The sequence below is a fragment of the Sinocyclocheilus anshuiensis genome, unplaced genomic scaffold (assembly GCF_001515605.1).
Source record: "Sinocyclocheilus anshuiensis isolate Anshui unplaced genomic scaffold, SAMN03320099.WGS_v1.1 scaffold284, whole genome shotgun sequence".
Classification (NCBI taxonomy): domain Eukaryota; kingdom Metazoa; phylum Chordata; class Actinopteri; order Cypriniformes; family Cyprinidae; genus Sinocyclocheilus; species Sinocyclocheilus anshuiensis.
In genome coordinates this window covers 1,960,407-1,982,340 of record NW_015554266.1, presented here as the reverse complement: position 1 = coordinate 1,982,340, position 21,934 = coordinate 1,960,407, and the positions used below count along the sequence as shown (strand labels likewise).

At 38.8% G+C, this 21,934-nt stretch overlaps 1 protein-coding gene across 1 annotated transcript in view; it reads left to right on the top strand.

The window, feature by feature from the left end:
- The window catches only part of LOC107671282 (kalirin-like), a 188,577-nt gene that overhangs the window by 91,284 nt on the left and 75,359 nt on the right, over window positions 1-21,934 (top strand). The window contains exons 4-9 of the mRNA XM_016464176.1: window positions 4,803-4,995; window positions 5,197-5,709; window positions 10,346-10,468; window positions 14,908-15,099; window positions 15,219-15,350; window positions 16,739-16,969. Coding sequence (XP_016319662.1) covers window positions 4,803-4,995; window positions 5,197-5,709; window positions 10,346-10,468; window positions 14,908-15,099; window positions 15,219-15,350; window positions 16,739-16,969 — 1,384 coding nt within the window. The remainder of the gene's footprint in view (window positions 1-4,802; window positions 4,996-5,196; window positions 5,710-10,345; window positions 10,469-14,907; window positions 15,100-15,218; window positions 15,351-16,738; window positions 16,970-21,934) is intronic.

Sequence of the window (21,934 nt, the reverse complement as noted above, 5' to 3'; positions counted from 1 at the left end):
GTGTGTGTGTTTCGGGCTGGTGTTATAAAAGCAGCTGACCTCACTGGGCCACTGATCAAAGCTGTCACTGCCCTCAGATGTCAGCATCAAAGCTGTGAGCTAAGCAGTGAACAAAGATGGACTTAATACGAGTTTAATTAGGAGAAAGAGAGAAAGAAACTGAAGGGAGGGAGAGCCCCATCTCTTTAAGCCTTTCCCACAAGCCATGATTCATCATCAGAGCTCACAGTGTTTTGATGTGTCGGTGCCCACAGGCATCTGAGCTTCTGTCCCTTTCAGATGCTGTTTAACGCAAAACAGCTTTAAACTTCATGCAGATGAAATGAAAAGAGCGATGCTGGTTCTCTGAGAGGTATCAGTTACCCTGTTTCATGACGTGGTTAAGTGTCTCGAACATGTGTGTTTATTATAGGAGGGTCTGCCTGACGTGTTTTCAAAGCATTGTTCCTCCACCCTTTGCATTAACTGGACCTTCCATTCTGTCAACCAAAAGAGATCCTCATTAGCAAGAAGAACAAGTCATCCACATCCATTATGGATGTATAAATAACACAGTAGACACAGAACCCGGCCCAGTTCGATTTCCACTCGGGAGCAGCGCTTGCATCATCAGTGTCGCATGGATCAGTGTAAAGCAGTGCAGGCTGCTGGTTTGGTGAAGAGGGAAAATCAATGTTATTGAGTCCGCTTGCTAACCCCCCTTCAGGCTATGATTCATGACCTGTGCTTCCTGCGCTGGCATATGATATAGTGTTTGTGACACGCTCTTTTGATCCTTGTCTGCATTCACGTTCGCCTTAAAATGAGTATTCTGTCATCATTTACTCACCATCATGTCATTCCAAACCTTTTATGACTGTCTGTGGAGCACAAAAGGAGATGTTTTAAAGAATGTAGAATGTAGCTCTGAAAGGATACTTTGAACAAGGGGTTTAAACAAATAAAAAATAAATAAAACTAAATGATATGGGTTTGGAACAGCGGGTTTATTAGCAGCTAAACTGGATTTGAAATTAACCAAATGTGAGTATAAGTGGCTTTTCTTGAATGAATGAATAAATAAAAAAGCTCCTGGACAATTGACCAAATATAATATTGGAAAAATAAAACATGGTCAAAATTGCAAAGTATGAAAAAGAACAATCAATCGATCAATCGATCAATCGATCAATCAATCAATCAATCAATCAATAAGATTTAGAAATCATGACATGCAGAAGAAAAAATAGATATAATGGCCATAAATTAATAATTTGTTAATTGAATTTAGTAAATTCATTTATGGCCATGTTTTATTAATTAATTTCTGCATTTTAGTTAAATCATGGCCACGTTGTGCTAATTTGTTGCCTCGTTTTAGGTGAATCGTGACCATGTTGAACTAATTTGCTCCCTCATTAATTTAGTTTAAACATGGTCATGAGTTACAAAGAAACAAATTAGTACAATGTGGCCGCAGTTTAACAAAAACAAGGGAACAAGCTGGCAAATCATGGGAACAAATTCTGCAAGGCTACAATAGAGTGCCACGGTTAAGACAAATTCGCCATGGGCTGCCTCACAATTTTCCTATGTTTTTTTTTTTTTTTTAAATTTATGAGTAAAACATGGTCTGTGGTAAATATAAATTGATAATATTATAAATTAATAATAATTAATTATTATTTATAATTATAATTATTTATTATTATTAATATTATTTATAATTATTTATTATAATTAATAATTATTTTTTTAAAAACAACAACAAAAAACAAACAAACACTAGCTTTCTATTTTTTCTACTTGTTTTTCTTTGTGTGTGTGTGTATGTATATGTGTATGTGTGTGTATAATATGTATATATATATACAGTGGGTACGGAAAGTATTCAGACCCCTCCAATCAGTATAATCAAACACAGCTGGACTCAAATGAAGGTGTAGAACCATCTCAAGGATGATCAGAAGAAATGGACAGCACCTGAGTTAAATATATGAGTGTCACAGCAAAGGGTCTGAATACTTAGGACCATGTGATATTTCAGTTTTTCTTTTTTAATAAATCTGCAAAAATGTCAACAATTCTGTGTTTTTCTGTCAATATGGGGTGCTGTGTGTACATTAATGAGGAAAAAAAATTAACTTAAATGATTTTAGCAAATGGCTGCAATATAACAAAGAGTGAAAAATTGAAGGGGGTCTGAATACTTTCCGTACCCACTGTATATACACCTTGCTACATGTACTGCGTTAGGCTAACCGAGACTTGTCATTTGCACTTATATATTGTTGCTCTTTTGTTAGTTTTGACTGCTTTTATTGTCCTCATTTGTAAGTCGCTTTGGATAAAAACATCTGCTAAAAAAAAAAAATAATAATAATAATAATACTTGGAAGTTTTGTTCTACAACATAAATTACACACTCATAGTGAAAACGCACATTTCGAAGGTTATGCTTATTTTTAAAAATGCATTTTTGTAATAAGTAACTCCATAAGAACATTTGGGGTATGAGCATGTGCATTTTATGTTGTACAACAAAACATCAAATTATCGTCAAGTTATGTTTACCACAGACCTTGTTTTGCTCATGAATATCAAAACCCCATTATAAAGCCCCATAAGAAAATCTGGAGGGAACTCATGGCGAATTAGTCTTCTGTGTGTGACGTCACAACTGCAGGACTCTATATCTCATTTTTCCCCCCACATGTGTATCTCTCCATAAGTAAACCAAATGTTTCTTCTTGCATTGTTCTAATTGTAGAATTTCACACACTTTTGCCACAACAACAACACAAAGGTACAACATCACAGACTCAATCAAATGTTTTTTTGTGAAAAATAAAACAAATGATGATGAGGTCTGGGATGGCACTTGGTGAACGTGCAAGTTCTTTGTTTTTCTTGAGTTATGTAGTTCGTGATAACACAGCGTTTTTACTGACTTTCTGTCATCTTTATTTCCCTCTTTGAGGTGCACAGAAATCTCTGTGTTGTTAATTTTACCGTCACTGAAGCACTGGTGGGTTATTTTTATCTTCCGATCTCTGCGCTACCTCAAAAGCATGAGCCAGAAATAGAAGCCGTGCAGTTTCCGCTTAAAATGATGAGAACAATCCTCCAGGAACATTTTAAATGGTGTCTAAACGAATCACCCTGTTGTGCTCCAAGATGATATTTGGTAGAAGAGATTCTGAGTGATAGCATTTATATGGAAATTCAAGTACCAAAGTGGCTTAAATGCAAAAATGAGGCCAAATGTGCAGCACTTTATGGTCTGAAGGACACACTAGCACTCCTGTACACACTCACCCCTCTCTCTCTCTTGCTTTCAATCATTGTACTTTTCTCTGGGTCAAGTGACTCATTTAATATGAGTCAGATAGGAATACTCATCAAAAGTGGCCACACGCTCTCAGCATTTTCTATAAGTTCATAGAAGGCAAAGTTTAGCATTTAAAAAGATTTCAGGACCATTTCAAGTTTTCATGATCATGTCATAATCAGTTCCAAAAAAGGCTGAAAACTATACTGCTTGAAAACATTAATGTTGGGTACATATGTGAGCAGGGCTGGACTTAACCAAGAAGTGAGGTAAGCAGCCACTTAGGGCCCCAGGGAATCAGGGGGCCACATCTGATATTGGCGAAACAGATTTGGCAAATGTTCAGGTGTGTATTTGTGTTTGGGCTCTGGAGAGCATCAGAGGTTTATATTTTCAATATTTTTTTTGCAGCGGTGAGCAGTGCAGCCAATCACAGACATATCTGTTGATTTCTTGAATGCAATGGCCAATCAGAGGTGTTTAAGTTAGAATCCAGTCACCGCTCAAGATGCCAGAGTTTTTGTTTGGTGCTGAGTTCTGTGCGTTCACAAATCCTCTCATTGACTATATGTTTACCTGTGCACCAGCAATGCGATTATTTCCAATAATCAGATTAATGACTTACATGGCACAAGCAAACCTTTTCACTCCTGTTTATATGCAATTTGCATTATTCTGATTATTCGCTAAGGTTATTTTTACCGCCATTATTCGCATACCCCACAGCACAATTGATAAACTCGTACATTAGGCATGCTGCTGGCCACTTATATCAAATGCAAAACATAACTACAGACATATCCGTGTACGTTTGAGCACATGCGCACTTTGGTTAGAGTGGTAAATATGAGATTAAGGTGTTTACATGCCTGTTAAATCAGAATATTGCCAAAATTCCATTATAGATATCATTATGAGAATCACGTAAACGTAGTCAATGTAACAAAAAATGTGTATACACAATGTAAAGAAGACATTCAGTGTGCAGTGTACAGAGCTTCACTGATTATATAGATCTAAAGTGAATGACTTTAGGGAGCGTTTTTAGGGAGCGCTCTTTGCACGCTTTCTTGGCTATATATAATCCATTTAGAATGTTAATAATTCATAAATGATTTGGTTCTGGACATGGTAAATTCCAAAGATTTTATTATAAATAATAATATGATTATAAATATTAAATGATTAAAGGTTTAGTTTTAAATGATTAAAATAGTTGTAAATTAAATCACTTTAATTAACACAAAGAAAATAATACACTATCCCATAGACAATTTGTGAAGGGGTAAATAAACCCCGTACCTGTTATTTGCTTAGGGCCCCAAAATCACTAAGTCAGCCCCAGCCAATACCTATAACATCTTCACATTTCCCCAGTTATAATTATTTACTAATTTACATACTTATTTTATTTAGCAGTCTAGTAGACTAATACTTACTTTATAATTGTTGCATACATTTATGGAAATCTCTCCTTCTTTGTCTGTTTCAGTGAGGACGTGTGTAAGAGGGGTTTCACTGTGATTATTGATATGCGTGGTTCTAAGTGGGACCTGATAAAGCCGTTACTGAAGACCCTGCAGGAAGCATTTCCAGCTGAGATCTGCGTCGCTCTCATCATCAAACCAGACAACTTCTGGCAGAAACAGAAGACTAACTTTGGCAGTGCCAAGTTCACTTTTGAGGTAAAAATGCAATTATTGAGTGGCTGTCTAGTCTTCTAATCCTCTCTCTCTTGTAGTGAACATACTACAGAGAGTTTGTATAAAATATCAGACTTCATGTTTCCTTGTTATAATTCATTTATGGCTCACATCAAACAAGAGGCAGGCCGTCCTTACTTTCACCCTAAACTGACATGTCTGTTTCTACCTTCTCGCTGACAGACTAGCCTGGTATCAGTGGAGGGGTTGACCAAACTTGTGGACCCATCTCAGTTAACTGATGACTTTGAGGGATCTCTGGAATATAATCATGAGGAATGGATTGAGCTCCGGGTCGCTCTCGAGGAGTTCCTGGCCAGCGCTGTTCACCTCCTCTCCCGCCTGGAAGATCTGCAGGAGATGCTGGCTAAGAAAGAGTTCCCGGTGGATGTGGAAGGCTCTCGGAAACTCACTGATGAGCACACTCAGCTGAAGAAGAAGGTGATGAAAGCTCCAGTGGAAGAGCTGGACCACGAGGGCCAGAGACTCTTGCAGTGCATCCGCTCCAGTGATGGCTTCTCAGGGAGGAACTGTATTTCTGGAAGTGCCGACTTCCAGAGTGTGGTTCCGAAGATCGCCAGTCTGCTGGATAAACTCCACAGCACCAGACAGCACCTGCACCAGATGTGGCACCTAAGAAAACTGAAGCTGGATCAGTGTTTCCAGCTCCGATTGTTTGAACAGGATGCAGAGAAGGTGAGTCAGCACTGGTTTAACCTAGTATGAGTTGACAAAATTATATGACTGTTTATGGCATAAGTAAATAAGCTGAGTGAGTGAGTGAGTGAGTGAGTGAGTGAATGAGTGAATGAGTAACGAGTTAGTAATTCAGTGAGTGAGTGAGTGAGTGAGTGAATGAGTAAGTGAGTTCGAGTCTCTGGTTCGGCAGGGATTGTAGGTGGGGGGAGTGAATGTACAGCGCTCTCTCCCACCTTCAGTACCACGACTGAGGTGCCTTTGAGCAAGGCACCGAACCCCCAACTGCTCCCCGGGCGCCGCAGCATAAATGGCTGCCCACTGCTCCGGGTGTGTGTTCACGGTGTGTGTGTGTTCACTGCTGTGTGTGTGCACTTAGGATGGGATAAATGCAGAGCACTAATTCCTAGTATGGGTAACCATACTTGGCCACATGTCACGTCACTCACTAAATAAGTCAGTGAGTGAGTGAGTAAGTGAGTTAGTAATTCAGTGAGTGAGTGTGTGAGTAATTCAATGAGTGAATGATTGAGTAAATGAGTTAGTAGTTCAGTGAGTGAGTGAGTGAATGAGTAATGAGTTAGTAATTTAGTGAGTGAGTGAGTTAGTAATTCAGTGAGTGAGTGAGTGAATGAGTAAGTGAGTTAGTAATTCAGTGAGTGAGTAATTCAATGAGGGAATGATTGAGTAAATGAGTTAGTAATTCAGTGAGTGAGTGAGTGAGTGAATGAATGAATGGGTAAGTAATTCAGTGAGTGAATGAGTAAGTGAGTGAGTAATCCAGTGGATTTGGGAGTGAATGAGTAATTCAGTGAGAGTAATTCAGTGAATGAACAAGTGATTAATTCAGTGAGCGAATGAGTGAGTGATTCAGTGAGTGAGTGAGTGATTGAGTGATTCAGTGAGAGAGTAATTCAGTGAATGAACGAGTGATTAATTCAGTGAGCGAATGAGTGAGTGATTCAGTGAGTGAGTGAGTGATTGAGTGATTCAGTGAGAGAGTAATTCAGTGAATGAACGAGTGATTAATTCAGTGAGCGAATGAGTGAGTGATTCAGTGAGTGAGTGAATGAGTGAGTGAGTGAGTGAGTGAGTAATGTAGTGAAGGAATAAGTAAATCAGTGAGTGAGTAATTTAGTGAATGATCAAGTAATTCAGTGAGTGGGTGAGTGTCCGGGAGAAAGAATGAGGATTCAGTAGCGAATGTGCAAAAACAACATTTATTGGGAATTCCCAATAAAGGAAGATGACGAGAGTCGGACAGGGGAAAGGTGAAGGTAACTCCGGGTAGTGCAGGGACACAAACAGGCAGCCGACGCTCGAGGATCCGTGCAGCGAAGCCTACGGCAGAGGAGAGAAGGAAACTCCAGGAACTGGTCAGAAACAGATAGACATGAACAGAACACGGTAACAACATCAAATGATCTGACAACACAGGACAGAAAACACAGACATTAAATAGGCCAGCTGATAAGCCACAGCTGGCGCTAATCAGCTGATGGCGCTGATGACCGGCAACACAAACCACACCCACAATGACATGGAGAGGGCTAAAATGAGTCAGTGAGACCATGAACCGTGACAGTGAGTTAGTGATTTAGTGAGTAATTCAGTGAATGAACGAGTAATATTTCAGTGAGTGAATGAGTGAGTGAGTGATTCAGTGAGTGAGTGAGTGAATAAGTAAATCAGTCAGTGTGTAATTTAGTCAATGATCAAGTAAGTAATTCATTGAGTGAGTGAATGAGTAAGTCAGTGAGTGAATGAATGAATAATTCAGTGAGTAATCAGTGAGTGAATAAGTAATTAAGTGAATGAGTGAGTAATTTAAAATAAATAGTAAAAATAATAAAATAAGTCAAAGTAAAAATAAGTCAAAGTAAAAAAGTAGTAAAATTGGACAATAGGGGAAAATGCAGTTATGTATGCTTAGGTATGCTTTACCCCAGAACTGTTCCCAAAACTTTGGTTTATTTCACTTTTTCCCAATGCATTTAGATTGCAAATGTGTGTGTGTATTTGGCCCCACTTTATATTAAGTGGCCTTAACTACTATGTACTTACATCAAAAATTAAGTACAATGTACTTTGTGTTCATATTGTATTGCAAAACACTTTTGCTGCTATTGAGGTGGGAAACGGGTAAGGTTAGGGACAGGTTTGTTGGTGTGCGTAGGTTTAAGGGTGGGTTAAGGTGTAAGGGATGGGTCAACTGTGTAATTATAAATGTAATTACATGCAGGTATTTTTAATATATAAGTACAATGTAAAAACATGTATGTACACAATAAGTGCATTGTGTACATACATGTACACAATGCACTTATTGTGTACATGTATGTACACAATAAGTGCATTGTACCAAATTATTAATTTAAATGTAAGTACATAGTTGTTAAGGCCATTTAATATAAAGTGGGTCCGTGTATTTTAAAGGCTGATCCGAATTATGTAAATCTAAAAATTGTGAGGGGCAAATAATGAAGTATGGTAGGAAATAAATATGTCCAAACCTATCATATGGTAAATAAAAAGAAAAGGGTATAGAGAATGCTCAGATTTGCTCTTGTGGATATAAAATGGATATAAATAGTAGTTGTCACTCTATATCTATCATTAATATGTCTTAGAAAGATGATATTTAAATGCTTAGTTGTATGGTGAAAGCTCTGAAAGTCGCACACACACACACAAAAGTATGGATAAAAGTAAAAAGTTACTTTAGTACAGTAAGTGTTCATCTTGAAATATTACTAACAATTATAAAAGTTGTACTTTAGAAAAATCATTAAAGATTTCACAGCCACAAGATTAAATTATACTAAAAGGCCTTTTTCTTGATAAAAAAAAAAAAAAAGTATATAAATCAGATGACAGAAGACTTTTTTTTTTCAGGCCTTGGAAATTAGCATGATATTGTAGGCTTTATAGGGTTAAAATTGTGACCTCACACTAACTCTGGCCACTTTATGATAGCAGTGAATTTGCGATAAATGTTCAGACATAAGGTGATGGGCCAGAGGGGCCGCTCACAGGGGCCCGTCTGATGCTGAGTACACATAAGTGCTTTGTGTTGATGATTTCATTTCACTCAGAGTGCAGCCGTTTATTTTTAGCTACCACACACACAACCTTTCACTCGTCGCGGGTGTGCATGATTGAAAATCATTTGTCTGTCAATGTGCCAGGCCTTCTTGTGTCAAAAGGCCAAGAGCGAGCAGTCATTCTGCTAATTAATACCTCAGTCCAACTTCTCTTAGAATGAGCCCAGACCTATTAGATTAAACCGTCCATTTAATGTAATAGGAATGGAGGCAGTCAGCTACATTATCAATTACACTCTTACAAATAAAGGTGCTTCACGATGCCATAGAAGAACCTTTTTGTCTAAATGGTTCCATAAAAACCCTTTAACATCTAAAGAACCTTTCTGTTTCAAAAAAGGTTCTTTCGTGGCGAAAGAAGGTTCTTCAGATTATAAAAAGGTAAGAAAGAGATGGTTCTTTAAAGAACCTTTGACTGAACGGTTCTTTGTGGAACCAAAAATGGTTCTTCTATGGCATCGCTGTGAAGAACCTTTTGAAGCACCTTAATTTTTAAGAGTGTATGCTGTCTCTCAGCTCTTATCTTGATTACAAGTGCAATTAATTTGCAGCTCTAATTAAACATTTATTTAGGACAGTTATTCGGTATTGAAGGATACATTGTTTATAACTCAGAGGCAGCGGAGGCCATGGCAGTGAAACATGTAGACAGAATTTTAATGACTTTGGTATTTGCATATTTGTGTATTATTCATTATGTTGCATTTTGATCTGTTAATTAAAGCATGCTTATGAATAAATTAATGCAACGAATAAAGCTTTGATGTGTAAAATATGTACAGTTGCAGCAGTATAAGATTTAGAATGGATTTTGCATTAATTGGCAATAAAATGTATAAAACATCTTATTGTTTGGACTCCAGGTAGAAGAACTTTTGTAGAAGTCAGCTTTTAGAATTTAGAATTTAGAACCATGGTTTTCTGCATAAATTTGTCATAACATTTCATCTGATCTTTAATGGCAGAGAGAGAAAAAAATATTTTATGGTAAACCCTAACGGGATCATACTTTTTATTGCAACTGTACGTAGCCTATATGATGTCTCAGGTGGGAATAGCAAATGCTGACATTGACAAAAAGGCATTTATGATGCAGACTGTGTTAAACTGTGTTAAACAACTGATACCTGTGCTTTAGAGCAGCATATTATCAACAAGTGGATTAATCTAAATTAGAAGGGTTGTCATGACAACACAGCAAACGTCTCAGCAAACCTTGCTGATTGTATACAATAATCCTTCATTTTTCCTACTAAAACACAGAACGCTGTTAATCCAATAATGTCTCTCTATATTAAGTTTACACACCACTACGTTTGGGGCTTTGTTATTAATTTGACAGCATGCATAATTAATCAAACACACAGACTAACATACGACATGCTAAGGAAAGATAACAGAATGACAAATGTAAAAATCTTAAGCATTTTGTTTCAACAGATGATAAGGAATCCATTTAGATAAGCATGTTAATAAAGGAATGGTGCAGGGTTATATGTAATAAATGACTTTCTGTTCTTATCTCTCTGTAGATGTTTGACTGGATCAGTCACAATAAGGAATTGTTTCTTCAGAGCCACACAGAGATCGGTGTGAGCTACCAGCACGCTGTGGAGCTACAGACTCAACACAACCACTTTGCCATGAACTCCATGGTATGTCATGGTGGTGCTTGTAGAAGTTTAGTTTGCTAGTCTTGTAGAATGTCACTACTGCTTAACTTCTTCATTTCATAAATATTTGTACGTTTATACCAAATGACCAATTCTCCAAATCATAAAATACACTGCTTAAAGGGTTAGTTCACCCAAAAATGAAAATTAGGCTGCGTTTTACTCACCCCCGAGGCATTCTAGGTGTATATGACTTTCTTCTTTCAGACGAATCCAGTCGGAGTTATATTAAAAATTGTCTTTGATCTTTCAAGCTGTTTAATGCCACTCAGCGGGTGTTGCAGTGCTTCAGTCCAAAAGAACTTAAATAAAAATCACCCATCCATAAAAAAAGTGTCTCACACGGCTCCGGGGGGTGAACAAAGGCCTTCTGTAGCGAATCGATGCGTTTTTGTAAGAAAAATATCCATATTCAAAACGTAATAATCACTTGAATCTAGCTTGCGTTCACTGTTGTAAACAGAAGCAGTTGCAGGCTGATGACGTATGGAGGTCAGCTTTGCGCATGCGCCGCTCAGAAGTGACGCATGCGGAAATGCAGGGGAGAGATCAAAACAAAACAACGGTCAAGAATTAGAAGTACAAAACGAGGATTTGTAAAGAAGAATGTCAGAGGATTTCGATATAAGCGAAGAGGAGACTGGTTTTCCTTTGCTAAAGTAAGGAAACTTTGCTTCCTTTGATCCTGTTAACAAACGTTGGTTTTCACGAGACTCACCGGAGCATGCGCAATGCTGAACTCGGAGCTGCTTCTGTGTACAACTGTTGGCGCAAGCTACATTAAAGTGATTATTACGTTTTGAATATGGATATTTTTCTTACAAAAACGCATCAATTCGCGACAGAAGGCCTTTGTTCACCCCCACGGAGCCGTGTGAGACACTTTTTTTTATGGTTTATGGAGAAGAAAGTCATATACACCTAGAATGCCTCGGGGGTGAGTAAAACGCAGCCGAATTTTCATTTTTGGGTGAACTAACCCTTTAAGGATTGTCATGAAAGTGTGTCATTCATACCATTTTAAAAGGAAAGTTCACTGAAAAATTTAATTTCTGTCATAATTTATTCACCCTTAAGGATTTCAGTCATCTTTGCAACATGAATAATCTCTCCACATGAATATTCTTTTGTCCATGCATTGAAAAGCCACAGTGATCTATATGAATTGAGCAGTTTAATCTAACTCTTCTGAAGAGATACAACCACATTCACAATCGTAAAGACACAATCATAAATGGCAGCTCATAGTGCTTAATTGACATACGAGAACCAATGAGGTTTTTCTCGTGTATCAGGCAAGCACATTTGGGCTTCTGTTTAATATATTTGATGAGCTCTACTGATGCATTCAAGCCATGTCAGAAAAATCGTACTTACAAGTTGAATGCACATGAACGTGACCATCACAAAGTCATAAGTCAAGTCAAGTCACCTTTATTTATATAGCGCTTTTAACAATACAGATTGTGTCAAAGCAACTGAACAGCATTAATTAGGAAAATAGTGTGTCAATAATGCAAAATGACAATAGTAAACGCTCATTTTTCAGTTAAAGGCAATTCATCATTGAATTCAGTGATGTCATCATCCAGCTCAGTTCAGTTTAAATAGTCTCTGTGCAATCAAGTCAACGATATCGCTGGAAATTAAGTGTCCCCAACTAAGCAAGCCAGAGGCGACAGCGGCAAGGAACCAAAACTCCATCGGTGACAGAATGGAGAAAAAACCTTGGGAGAAACCAGGCTCAGTCAGGGGGCCAGTTCTCCTCTGACCAGACAAAACCAGCAGTTCAATTATAGTGTCGAACGCAGCGCTAAGATCCAATAGCACTAATAGAGAGATACAACCACGATCAGATGATAAGAGCAGGTCATTTGTAACTCTAATGAGAGCAGTCTCAGTACTATAATACGGTCTAAATCCTGACTGGAAATCCTCACAGATACCAATTTTCTCTAAGAAGGAATATAATTGTGAGGATACTACCTTTTCTAGTATCTTGGACAGAAAAGGGAGATTCGCGATCGGTCTGTAATTAAGTAGTTCTTTGGGGTCAACTTGTGTTTTTTTGATGAGAGGCTTAATAACAGCCAGTTTGAAGGTTTTGGGGACATATCCTAATGACAATGATGAATTAATAATAGTCAGAAGAGGATCTATGACTTCTGGAAGCACCTCTTTTATGAGCTTAGATGGAATAGGGTCTAACATACATGTTGTTGGTTTAGATGATTTAACAAGTTTATACAATTCTTCCTCTCCTATAGTAGATAAATACAAGAAGGAAACTCAAGAACATAAAAAAGCTAAAACACATCCGATGCACACTCTTTATTAATCAGTTTGTAGATGTTGAGTTAAGAAATCATGTTGAATTTTATGTAGAAATGGTACATCGACATATTACTCCGACCAAAGTAATTTTTAATACTTTTGACTTTCGAACTCGTAAATACAAACTTCCCTGGAGGACTTGAAAGCACCAAATGTTTATGCATTGATCAATGTTTATATGAATGAAGAAAATAAAAAACCTAAATTAATTCTGTTTATCAAATAAAGTGATTGTGTCTCTTCAGAAGACTTGGATTAAACCGTTCAATCCATATGGATTGCTTACACAATGTTTTTATGAATGATTGGAAGCTTTTTGATTGTGAGAACAAAAATGATGAATATTACGGTAACACTTTAGAATAGGGAACATTTATTCACTATTAACTACGAATTTTCCCTCAATAAATTCCTAATTTGCTGCTTATTAATAGTTAGTAAGGTAGTTGTTAAGTTTAGGTATTGGGTAGGATTAGGGATGTAGAATAAGGTCATGTAGAATAAGGCATTAATATGTGCTTAATTACTACTAATAAATGGCTAATATTCTAGTAATATGCATGCTAATAAGCAACTAGTTAAGAGACCCTAAAATAAAGTGTTACCAATATTACAAATTAAATTCAAGTATATTTGTATAGCGATTTTCACAATGCAAATCGTTGCAAAGCAGCTTTACAGAAAATTAAAGTTTCTACATTATATTTAGTAATATAGTAAAAATATATAGTCTTTTTTTTTTTACGAAGATGAACGAAAGTCTTATGGGTTTGAAACAACACAAGGGTGAGTATGATGATAGAATTGCCATTTTTGGATGAACTATCCCTTCAGGAGGTGGGTGAGCTGGTCAACTGTTCCCAGTCATATTGAGGAACATACCAGCTTAACCAGCTTCCCATCATCATAGCAGAGGTCATCTGCCAGCCTTTATGCAGCTAATGCAGTCTGATTGGTTCTTTGATGCTCACCGGATGTCGTTCAGAGAGCTGTCTCTGTAGCTCCTGCAGTCTGCTCAGCTAGCCAGAATTCCTCCTAGCACTTTAATCAACCTCCCAATCATCTGAGCTCAGAGACACAAACACACTCACGCTGCTCATTCATCCTCCTCTTCTTTATCCCAACATGATTGTTGTTTTATGCCTCATTAACTTTGATTCTAATATGAGTCTGCTTGTGTTCATGGTGTCATTACTCTGATCTGGTTAAACGGATGGCTTGTTCTACCTTTAGTTCTCTTAATATATGGCTTCAAATATTGTATACTGTTTATTGTATATGCACATTCATACAGTTCAACTAATGAATTATATTATTTGATGAAAGGATTGTTTATTCCAATTAATGAACATTTGTTTAACAATTATTAATTGTTTATTATATTTATTGAACATAGGTATGTTTTATCATGTTGTTGAGAGGATTTTATAAAAATAGTAAGCCACATTAGGAAATGCATTACCGTTATTTTGTCAAACACTCCCAGAAAAAAAAGGCACAAAAGCTGTCACTGGGGCTGTATCTTTTAAAAAGGTACAACTTTGTACCTAAAGGATCCATACTGGTACCTTAAAGGTATATACTGGTATCTAAAAGGTGCTAAAATTGTACCTTTTGAAAAAGTGCTGCCCCAGTGACAGCTTTTGTACCTTTTTTTTTTTTCTGAGAGTGTAGGTTAGGTCAAATAAGGGCCTTGTGCCTAAAGGTGCAGTCACATTTACTGTAACAAATCCAGCCATTTCAGTAGAAATCTACGTGATCGTAAGTGAAAAAGGGCGAAAAAATTCACTCATGTTAGCTGAGCTTCACACATCACTACACTATTGACAATGGACATTGTACCTTTTTGCCTGCAAAATGACGCCTAAATTTTACTAATGTGACCTCACTTTAAAAACGTGATCTCTCAGGTTCCCTCATCTCTGGTAAAATCTCTGTAGTGCACATCCGCCAGTGATTTATTGCTTTATTTAAATACCCTGACGTTGGATTCTCACTAGTTTATATGACAGCTTGCTCTTAGGTCATGTTTGTTTATTGCTCCCACCTTCACATGTAATGATGCTCTCCGATCTCACGTTTTCCAGAATGCATATGTGAACATAAACCGCATCATGTCGGTGGCATCGCGGCTGTCGGAGGCGGGTCACTACGCGTCTCAGCAGATCAAACAGATCAGCACGCAGCTCGATCAGGAGTGGAAGAGCTTTGCCGCCGCTCTCGATGAACGCAGCACCATCCTCGCCATGTCTGCTGTCTTCCATCAGAAATCCGAGGAGGTGCCTGATTTCTTATTTATCATCTGTGTTTCTCATCTGTAGCTCTCAGAACAGGCAAATGCTATTAAAAACAATGGTGGCAGTGGTGTAATAGTTTCTAATGGTCTGTGTTTGTGCAGTTTCTGTCTGGTGTGGAAGCGTGGTGTAAGATGTGCAGTGAGGGCGGGCTGCCGTCAGAGATGCAGGATCTGGAATTGGCCATTCATCACCATCAGACGCTTTATGAACAGGTCACTCAAGCTTATACAGAGGTGAGAACTCAACTCTGTACGATATCCTGTATTTGAATTTACTCCAAATTTAGGCTGTTTAGCTGATGCACCTCCTAGCATCTGATTTCCTTTTAGAAATCAAAGCCAAAAATGACAAAAAATGTTGAATGACACAACCAGAATTCATTCATTCGTTTGTTTGTTTTAATTTTTTTAATGAGATTGCAATAAATAATATTATTAGAATGTTGAAATTATTGGGAGAAAAGTGAATCAGGTATATTTTAAACCATTTAGTTTGGAAAATAGTTTGGTAAATTCATAATTTGATGGCTAAAAACATTAACTGCCCTTTCAAATCTGTGTTGCTTTAGTATCTTTGATATAATATTATAATTTCTGTTAATATTTTAAATTAGATTTTATTTTTATATTTTGTGTTTTTGCTTTCATTTTAATTTAATTTAGTTTTAGTAATTTCAGTTGTTTTTGTCATTTTTATTACTTAAAAAAAAAAATAAGTATGAATAGTTTTTATTCATTAGTTTTAGTTTAAGTTGTTTTAAAGGTGGGGTAAGCGATTTCTGGTAGCCAATGTTGACATTTGAAATCACCAAAACAAACACGCCCCTACCCCAAAAGGGTCTCGCCCCTATTTTGATAGCTCCGCCCCACAAATACGTACGCAACCCAGGCAACAATTAGTTCTGTGAAACAAAGCAAAACCAATGTCTCGCGTCCACGGTTACACCGTGTCTACACCGGACGCGAGCGGCGCGGCACGACAAAATACTGTAGAACTCATTATAATTAGTGATGCTGTCTACACCATAGATATACTGTATATGTATATATACATATCTATGGTCTACACTGGATGCGGCGCGACACATTAGAGAATGTGCTCTGTTGTAGATCTCGTTTAAAACATAGAATCATTCACTGTCACGTTGTCATGTTGACCTCAGTACACAATACAATATTAAGGTGAGTTTCACTCAATCAAATATAACTTTTTTTTTTTTTTGCATTCAAACATTTTAAAATGAATGGTACAGATTCTGTTTGGTCAAAATGTTTTAATGAACACCGTTTTAAGCCACTTCATACAAAGACGCTACAATTCAATGTTTGGGGTCAGTAAGATTTTCAAAATGTTTTTAAAACAAGCCTCTTATGCTCACCAAAGCTGCATTTATTTGCACAAAAATACATTAAAATACTGTGAAATGTTTTTACAATTCAAGATTTTGTGGAAATCATGATTCAGTTTTCAGGATTCTTCGAAGATTAGAAAGTTCAAAAGAAAAAAAAAAGTATTTGAAATAGAAATATTCTGTAACATTTTGATTGTCTTTACCATCACTTTTGCTCAAATTAATGCATCCCTGTTGATTAATAGTTCTCATTTCGTTCTCTCTCTGCAGGTGAGTCAGGATGGTAAGGCTTTGCTGGACGTTCTTCAGCGGCCGTTGAGTCCCGGTAACTCAGAGTCTCTGACTGCATCAGCTAACTACTCTAAAGCCGTGCACTGTATTCTGGATGTGGTCCATGAGGTCCTGCATCACCAAAGACGTCTGGAGAGCATCTGGCAGCACCGTAAAGTCCGTCTGCATCAGAGACTGCAGCTCTGTGTCTTCCAGCAGGACGTCCAGCAGGTAGATGAATGCTCACATGTCTACACTCTCGCAGACACTCTCACTAAGTTGCCTACTTAGATAGCAGTTTTGCAATGCAATGTATGGCAAACACCAAGCTAAATAAACATGGTAAAATACTGTGATATATCAGAGTACCATGTTATTACCATATGATGTCATAATTTTACCATGGTACCACATCAGTACTAGTAAATAAATAAATAGTTTTCATGTTTTTTCTTAGATGTGCCGTAATTCATCCATAATTTTAAAGTGCAGGATGCTTGAAAGAGACAATTTGTCAACAGTTCACCATAAATTCAGAGTTGTACAGTTTTATACACAGTGTGTATTTTTTCTTCGAGTATTTTCAGTGTTGGATATTTGCCCAGAGGAGCAGTTAATATCTCTCCATTAGCCTCTTTCAGCGTGCCTGTGGCAGCTCTGGGCCTGGATTCAGCTCAGGCTTTATCAGGCCAGGGTCAGTCCTGCAAAACAGACAACAGACCCGGCCAAATCAAGATCTGAACCAGAACCAAAGAGCTAAAGAGCTATGAGGCCAAACCCAGGCCAAGCGGGGGCCAGATTCAGGCCAAACACAGGGCAGAGAGCAGCACAGATGACACCCTTCATTACGCTGAACAGTAAAACGGACTTTACTCCTGTATCAGTTTCAGTCATTATGAGCACCGTATTGGTTGTTTTTAATCCTCTCTATTCTCTCTTCTGAACCTTATGACTCCAAAGTGATAAACTCTGTGCACTTGTAGTGTACCTCAAATCTTAAAAGTATATATTTGAAAAAAACTGTACCTGCAGATAATAATCTTAATATAAAAAATAACACTTTAATTAGGTTTAATTAAAGAGAGCACACTTTCATGACTGTTTCTTAACACACTTTTAAGCACGCACTTTCTAATAATCTCAAATTAAAAGTTTTACTTTAAAGTACATTTTCATTATGTTTTAATAATATTTTGTTGTGCTTTAAAGAATCACTTATTTTGATTCGTTAATACCATGAAAGGAAATATATCTCAAATGCACTAAAGTTTATCTTTACCGCGGTTCCGGTCCCGCTATTGCTGAGGCACAGTGGCGATTGAGATCTTGGGGATTGCAAATGGATCTGGCAGAGGGGTTAGAGACTGGCATGGCATTTTCTCTACCTTCACCTATTAGATCCACTGCTCCTTCTCTGGGCTCGGAAGCCTGCACTGCGGTTTCTTCCCCCCAGAGGGAGGGCACTATGCTTCGCCTCTCTTCCTCTGAGGAGGTTGATGTGGCGAGCATGGAACAGAGTGAGACTGAGGATTCATCACCTCAGTGTGTTCAGTATGAGGAGCTGCTGGAGGTGGTGACTCGCGCTGTTGATAGGCTAAAGATAGAGTGGCCAGCTGAAGAGCAGGGAATTCGTCCTAAAAGTAAACTGGATGAGCGTTTCCTGTGCTCCAAGTCACCTCCTCCAAGCCGGAGCCTTATCTTTTTCCCTGACCTTCACACGTCTAGATCATGGGAAAGGCTGTATTCAGTTCATCTTTTCAGCCCCAATGTATCAAATTACTCCAACATTTTAGGGCTGAAAGACAACAGCTATGGGATGATGCCACGGGTTGAACAGACGCTGGCCAGCTATTTGTCCCTGAAAGCGGCATCATCCCTGAAGGTTCCAGTGCTATCCAAGCCCTTAAGAGCCACTTTGGCTTTGGTGGGTAAGGCTTACATGGCAGCGGGTCAGGCTGGCCCTTGCCTGCACACTATGGCAGTCTTGCAGGCATACCAGGCTGAAGTAGACACTTGCGGTTGAACCTGTCCGACATGAAAGAGAAGGACAGGTTCTTCCTCCTGGAAGTCTCTTTGGGCCTTTTCGGCAATGCAGTGAGCTCTGTTGTCAAGAGGTTCCAGGAGTCTAGAAGGCAGCCATCGGGTAGCTCCTCATACAGGGTGCAGCAGAAAAGGAGCGTTGCTTCTGTGTCCCCCTCAAAAAAAATCAGGGAACGGGATGGCGCTCTCAGCCAAAGCCTTCTAGAGAGAAGATGGATCTGAGGACTGTCATTCTCTCTAGGAAGACTTCGACGAAGAGGTCCTGACACTCAAGGTTCCAGGCTTCTTAGGACAGGCTCCTCTGGGGAAGAGCGGAGGTTATCTCATCATATGGTGCCCATCTCTCCTCAGTGTCCTCCAATGCAGTCAGATCGGATGGTCCCTGCCGGGTTTCCGCTTCAGAGACTTGAGAGACTGGTTCCCTTAGTAGGCTTTCTGGCAGCTTGGAGACTTCTGTGAGTTCAATGAGTTTGCTTCCTTCTTTTCTGAAAATATCAATAATATCAAATTCCTTGTTTTATTGTTGTGATTATTTTTTTCTTTTCTTTTATGTAAAGCACTTTGAATTACCATTGTGTATGTGTCAGACTTTGTTCCGTGTTTTGTTTGTCTTGCTCCCCATGTGCCTTCCTACGCCCATATTTGGTTAGTTTCCTGTTCCTGTCCTGATTAGGTTTATTTGATTCCAGGTGTTCCCCATTTTATGTCTATTACAGTATGAAATGTGCTATATAAATAAACTTGCCTTACCTTGCCTTGCCTTCTGCTTAATGTCTCACAATGGGTCCTGCAGACTGTAGAAATGGGCTGAAGAATCCAGTTTGGTTCTCGTCCGCCTCGTTTCAACGGGGTTATCCCCACTCTAGTGGGTCCCGAGCAGGCTCTGGTAATGGCACAAGAAGTAGACACTCTCTTGAGGAAGGAGGCCATAGAACTTGTTCCTCCCCTCTCGAGAGAGTCCGGGTTATACAACCTCCTCAGACATACTTTGTCATTCCGAAGAAGGATTGGTGGTTGTGTCTGATTATAGATCTGCGCCATCTGAACCGTTCTGTCAAATCGTTCAAGTTAAAGATGTTGACGTTCAAACAGATCGTGACTCAAATCAGGTCAGAGGACTGGTTTGTCACCATAGATCTAAAAGACACATACTTCCATGTTTCCATCCTTCCCAAACACAGGAAGTTCCTGAGGTTCGCTTTTGGGGGCAAAGCTTACCAATATCGGGTTCTTCCGTTCGGCCTAGCACTGTCACCCCACACTTTCACCAAGTGTGTGGATGCAGCTCTGGCTCCTCTCCTAGAATCCAGGGCATCCGCATTCTAAACTATATCGACGATTGGTTGATTCTGGCTCAATCAGAGCATGTGGAGGTTCGGCATCGAGATGTCGTCCTCGCTCATATGACAGAGCTGGAGTTAAGGCTAAACGCTAAGAAGAGTATGCTTTCTCCAGTTCAGAGGACCATTTATCTTGGCATGGTGTGGCATATGATGACGATGCTGGCACGTTTGTCTCCTGCTCGTATCGATTCGATTCTTGCAGCAAATGAACAGTATAAGACTAGGCCAGTCACTCACTGTGAAACAGTTTCAGAGGCTAGTGGGTCTGATGGCAGCTGCATCCAGCGTAATTCCTTTTGGCCTGCTGTACATGAGACCCTTGCATTGGTGGCTCAGGACCAAAGGGTTTTCCGAGAGGGGCAACCCATTTCGCTTGATCAAGGTCACGCGATGCCTTTGTGCCTTAGTCATGTGGATGAAGCCTTGGTTCCTGTCTCAAGGTCCCGTGCTGGGAGCTCTTTGTCGTCATGTAACGCTTATGACAGATGCTTCCCTCACAGGCTGGGGAGCAGTCATGAGTCATGCTCTGCCCAAGGTCTATGGGAAGGTCACCATCTCATGTGGCACTTAAATCAGAGGTAGTTGGTAATAGTGATATCAAATGTATTGTATTTCAGGTGATGGACTGTGTTTCAGTTCTGTTCGTGCACTGCTTTGTAGATTTATCAAGGAAATAATTTAATTTACCTTGCATTCGATGAGTGTTTAAAGTTGATCTGACGTGATGATTGGTTAAAGCATCACTCACAGATTTTCTGATATGCGTGAAAGTTGATCTCTGATTGGTGCAGTTGGATTTCACCCTTCAAATGCCGATCAGGTGGAACATGCTAAACACTTTAAACACAAACATATGGCTCTGATAAACCTGGATCATCGATTTTAATGAGATATCAACATACTGGATGTTTTCTGAGACAGATTGTTATTATTACCCATATTTGGTGATGTTAGTTTGCCTCACCCTGAAATGTTTGCAATTCTTAAGTAATGGAGGGTGAGAAGTGACCAAATGTCTTCAAGTGTGTAGTTAAATACAGGTAATGAGTAGGTTGAGTTTAGAGTAAATGAACAGACCTCCCACACTCCTACACATGCAAGTCCTGTTTGTGTTCAAATGCTACAAGTTAAAGGAATAGTTCACCACAAATGAGAACGTGCTTCCTGAAAATGTCCTTTTTGGAGGTGGACAGTCAACATTCTGCTAAACAACAGTTTTTCTATTCCACATAAGAGAAATGCTAATTTGCTGATTTCTTAAAAACTCTCTTGTGCCTGTCTGCATTAAACACACTGTTCCTAGAGCTCTTCATATGATCCGTGCCTCAATCTGTGGCAGTCAGACACCTGTCTTGATAAGATCAGAGCGAGTCTGCTGTGTTTTCTCTGCTTTTTGTCTGGGGTTAGTGGTGAACTGGTTGTGGTTAGCAGTGAGTCATGGGGTTATCAGCAGAGCACACAAGTGCTCTTGACTCGGTTACCTGGGAAACCATGATAACTGGAGTAAATGAGGGTCATAGTGGGACAGTCTGTGAGAGACTGACTGCTTCACACCCATGAGATTCCCATTCCATGCACTTAAGAGTTCTCTATCAGTCTGACATTATACATCTGAGGGTCTTTTTTTTTTTTTTACACATACTTTAGTTTTCCTGTGTTTTTCTGGTAAAGGTCACAATGGTTCCTTGACATTTATTTTAGACCAATGTGTGAGACAAGTTTCTTTGTAAAATGTCATCATTTAATTGCAATTATTATGGCAATCCCCATGGTAACTGATGTGGCATGTGTGTCCAATCTATTAATCATAAAT